Source organism: Cyprinodon variegatus, unplaced genomic scaffold, assembly GCF_000732505.1.
Source record: "Cyprinodon variegatus isolate N-32 unplaced genomic scaffold, C_variegatus-1.0 Scaffold334, whole genome shotgun sequence".
Lineage (NCBI taxonomy): Eukaryota > Metazoa > Chordata > Actinopteri > Cyprinodontiformes > Cyprinodontidae > Cyprinodon > Cyprinodon variegatus.
In genome coordinates, this window is record NW_015150787.1 from 287,906 (window position 1) to 290,675 (window position 2,770).

General features: G+C 40.9%; 1 protein-coding gene across 5 annotated transcripts in view; it reads right to left on the reverse strand.

Moving 5' to 3' along the window:
• Nucleotides 1–2,770, reverse strand: part of LOC107091365 (sodium/calcium exchanger 2-like) — a 56,799-nt gene that overhangs the window by 20,025 nt on the left and 34,004 nt on the right. For all 5 annotated transcript variants that reach the window (XM_015385231.1, XM_015385228.1, XM_015385230.1 and 2 more), the window contains one exon: nt 380–814. In XM_015385231.1, the coding sequence (XP_015240717.1) occupies nt 380–814 (435 nt within the window). The remainder of the gene's footprint in view (nt 1–379; nt 815–2,770) is intronic.

Below are 2,770 nucleotides of genomic sequence, written 5' to 3' on the forward strand. Positions count from 1 at the left end.
CAGATATTTTAATAATGACCTGGTAAAAGAAGCAATATTTGACTTGAAAGAAAGTTTTTAAGAATGAGTGTAAGCCATGAATGAAAAACTTCAGTTGCTCATTCATGGCTTACATGCATGCTTGGCTTCCAGGCTTTTATGTGTTCTTGTCATAGCGGATGTGAATCCAGTTTTTGAATTACATCCTCATTGTGCAGCTCTAGAGTGTTGGCAAAGATCTAATTATTTTAATGTGTGCTGAGCAGGGACATTTCTGAAAGTATCAGGACAATACGACTTGTGTAACACATGACTGCTCTAAGTCTTAAAATAAGAGGTAAAATCATTAGTGAACAAGATGGAAACACACAAACCATTACCATTTAAGTAATTGTCTTACCTTGATCTCTTTTCGAGTTTCACCTGGTTTAAATACAAGGGTCCCCTTGTTAAATTCATAATCTGATCCAGCATTGGCAGACCCGTTTTCTGTACAGTAATCCACATAGAATGTGTTCTGGCCTGTGCCTCCATCAAGGACCACCCACAGGCTAACTGAGCCACAGTTTTCTGTGCATTGGTATAGCACATTCTCAAAACAGATATTTGAGCAGTTTGCTCTGTCTTGGTCTTGTTCTTGAGAGCGTATTTTTTGATCTGCTGCATGCTTCTTTAAGATGTTTCCAGCACCGATCATCATTCGTGTTGCTTGGACGCGGTAAAAGGCACGACTCTTCTTCTGGTGAACAAGGGCAGAGTAGTTAGCCATCTCGATCAACTGGTCCAGGTCTTTATCTGGATGCTTTTCCTTCAGCTCTTTTAATATACGGACCACCTGTCCAGTAGAAGAAATAAATACTGTCAATTGAAAAACTTGAACAGTAGATGTCTAGGAGCTTCCCCATGTACCTTCAGATACTAGTTCTTACATTACTCAGCATTCTAGTCGGTGTATAATCTTTCATTTTAGATAATCTCTTTGGATGTTATAATCCAAAGTGTTCTGTTATTTAAAAATTTTCTGATTCCAGGGCATTAAACTAATTCCTATATCAGATAAATATAAAATGTTTGATTGCAAAACATTCCTTTCAAGTCATTTACTAAGAGGAAAAAACATCTTTCCAATCGGTCTGGCAGTGCTGGCAGATGGTACACAAATATACACTCACTGGCCACTTTATTAGGTACACCTGTCCAACTGCTTATTAAAACACATTTCTAATCAGCCAGTCACATGGCAGCATCTCCAAGCACAAAGAAAGGTAACAGTCACTCAAATAACCACATGTTACAATTGAGGCATGCAGAAGAGCATCTCTGAACGTATAACACATTGAACCTTAAGGCGGAATGGCTACAGTGGCAGAAGACCACAGCAGGTACCTCTCCTTTCAGTTAAACAAAAGGAAACTGAGGCTGCGTTTGCACTGGCCAATTAGAAAATGGAAATTTGGAAATAAATGTTGAGTGGTCTGATGATTGTCAATTTCAGCTGCGCCTTCAGATGGTAGTTTCAGAATTTTGTGTTAGCAACATGAAAGCATCAAAGCAATGTTTTAGACCGGTGGGGTTGGTGTAATGGTGATAATTCCTTGGCATAATTTGAGCCCCTTAGTACCAAATAAGCATCATTGTCAATGCCACACAGCCTAAATCAGTATTTTCGCTGACCATGTCCATACCTTTTGACTACACTGCACTCATCTTCTGATGCCTACTTTCAGACTGATAGCATAAAGTCTGAATAATTTCCGTCTGTTTTTTGTACATGACAATAAGTTTATCAGACTCAAATGGCCTCAACAGTGACCATAGCTGAATCCAATAGAGCACCTTTGTGATTTGGGGGAATGGGGGATTTTGTATCATAAAGCCGACAAAATGTGGAGCATCTGCCTGACTCTTTCACGTCAATAGGAACCTAACTTCCTGAGCAATGTTTCCAGGAGCTTTTTCAATCCTTCTAACAAAGGATAGAAGCAGTCCTGAAGGCAAAAGGGGGTCAAAACCCCTTACTAGCAAGGTCTATCTCATACAGTACTAGCCATTTAAAATTTCCCTACTTTCCTTGAATGGGCCGTTGGCTAGTCCTTGGCTGATCCCCTACAATTCCTTTTTAAACATCAATCTTTGCACAAAAATAGTTTTTCTGTCATGATTTGTGGACGTTAAGATCTAAAGAGAAATGCTTTCTCCTGGTCAGACCCTGTAATTTGGTGAAAGGGTGGAGTTAGAGTAGAAAAATATGCAAACCCAGGAGAAGGACAGGGTCGCTTCAGTTGCTCTAAGTTGGAGGGGATTTTGCTGGGAGTTACAGGGAAGTGGGCTTCCATTTGAATGGCATGTGACTGGGATGGGCCATTTTGAATGGCTGCTACTGTAAAGTGGCTGGTGACTATAATACATCTGCTAAAGATGCTCAGTGCTAAAAATCTTTAGAGGCTCAGAAAGGGCAAGTAAACACAATCAGGGCAAACACTTGCTGCATAATGTTGCATTTGAATACAGATATATCTGTTTCTTTTTTTTTTGTTGGGATCTGGAGGTCTGTCCACTTTCTCCACCATAGGGCGTATTAGATCTCCTGGAGCCGGAGCTGATTGTTCCACCTGTCGCTTGTTTGCTCATCAGGAGACCAGTATATAAGGAGGCAGAGGACGTCTCTCCAGTGCCAGAGTGTTTGCCAGTTATGGTTAGCAAGCCTGAGCCAACCTGCCTGTCTGAATCTCTGACTCCCTTGAAACCTGGACCTGATACGTTTTCTCCTCTCTGCTTCCAAGGTTGAACC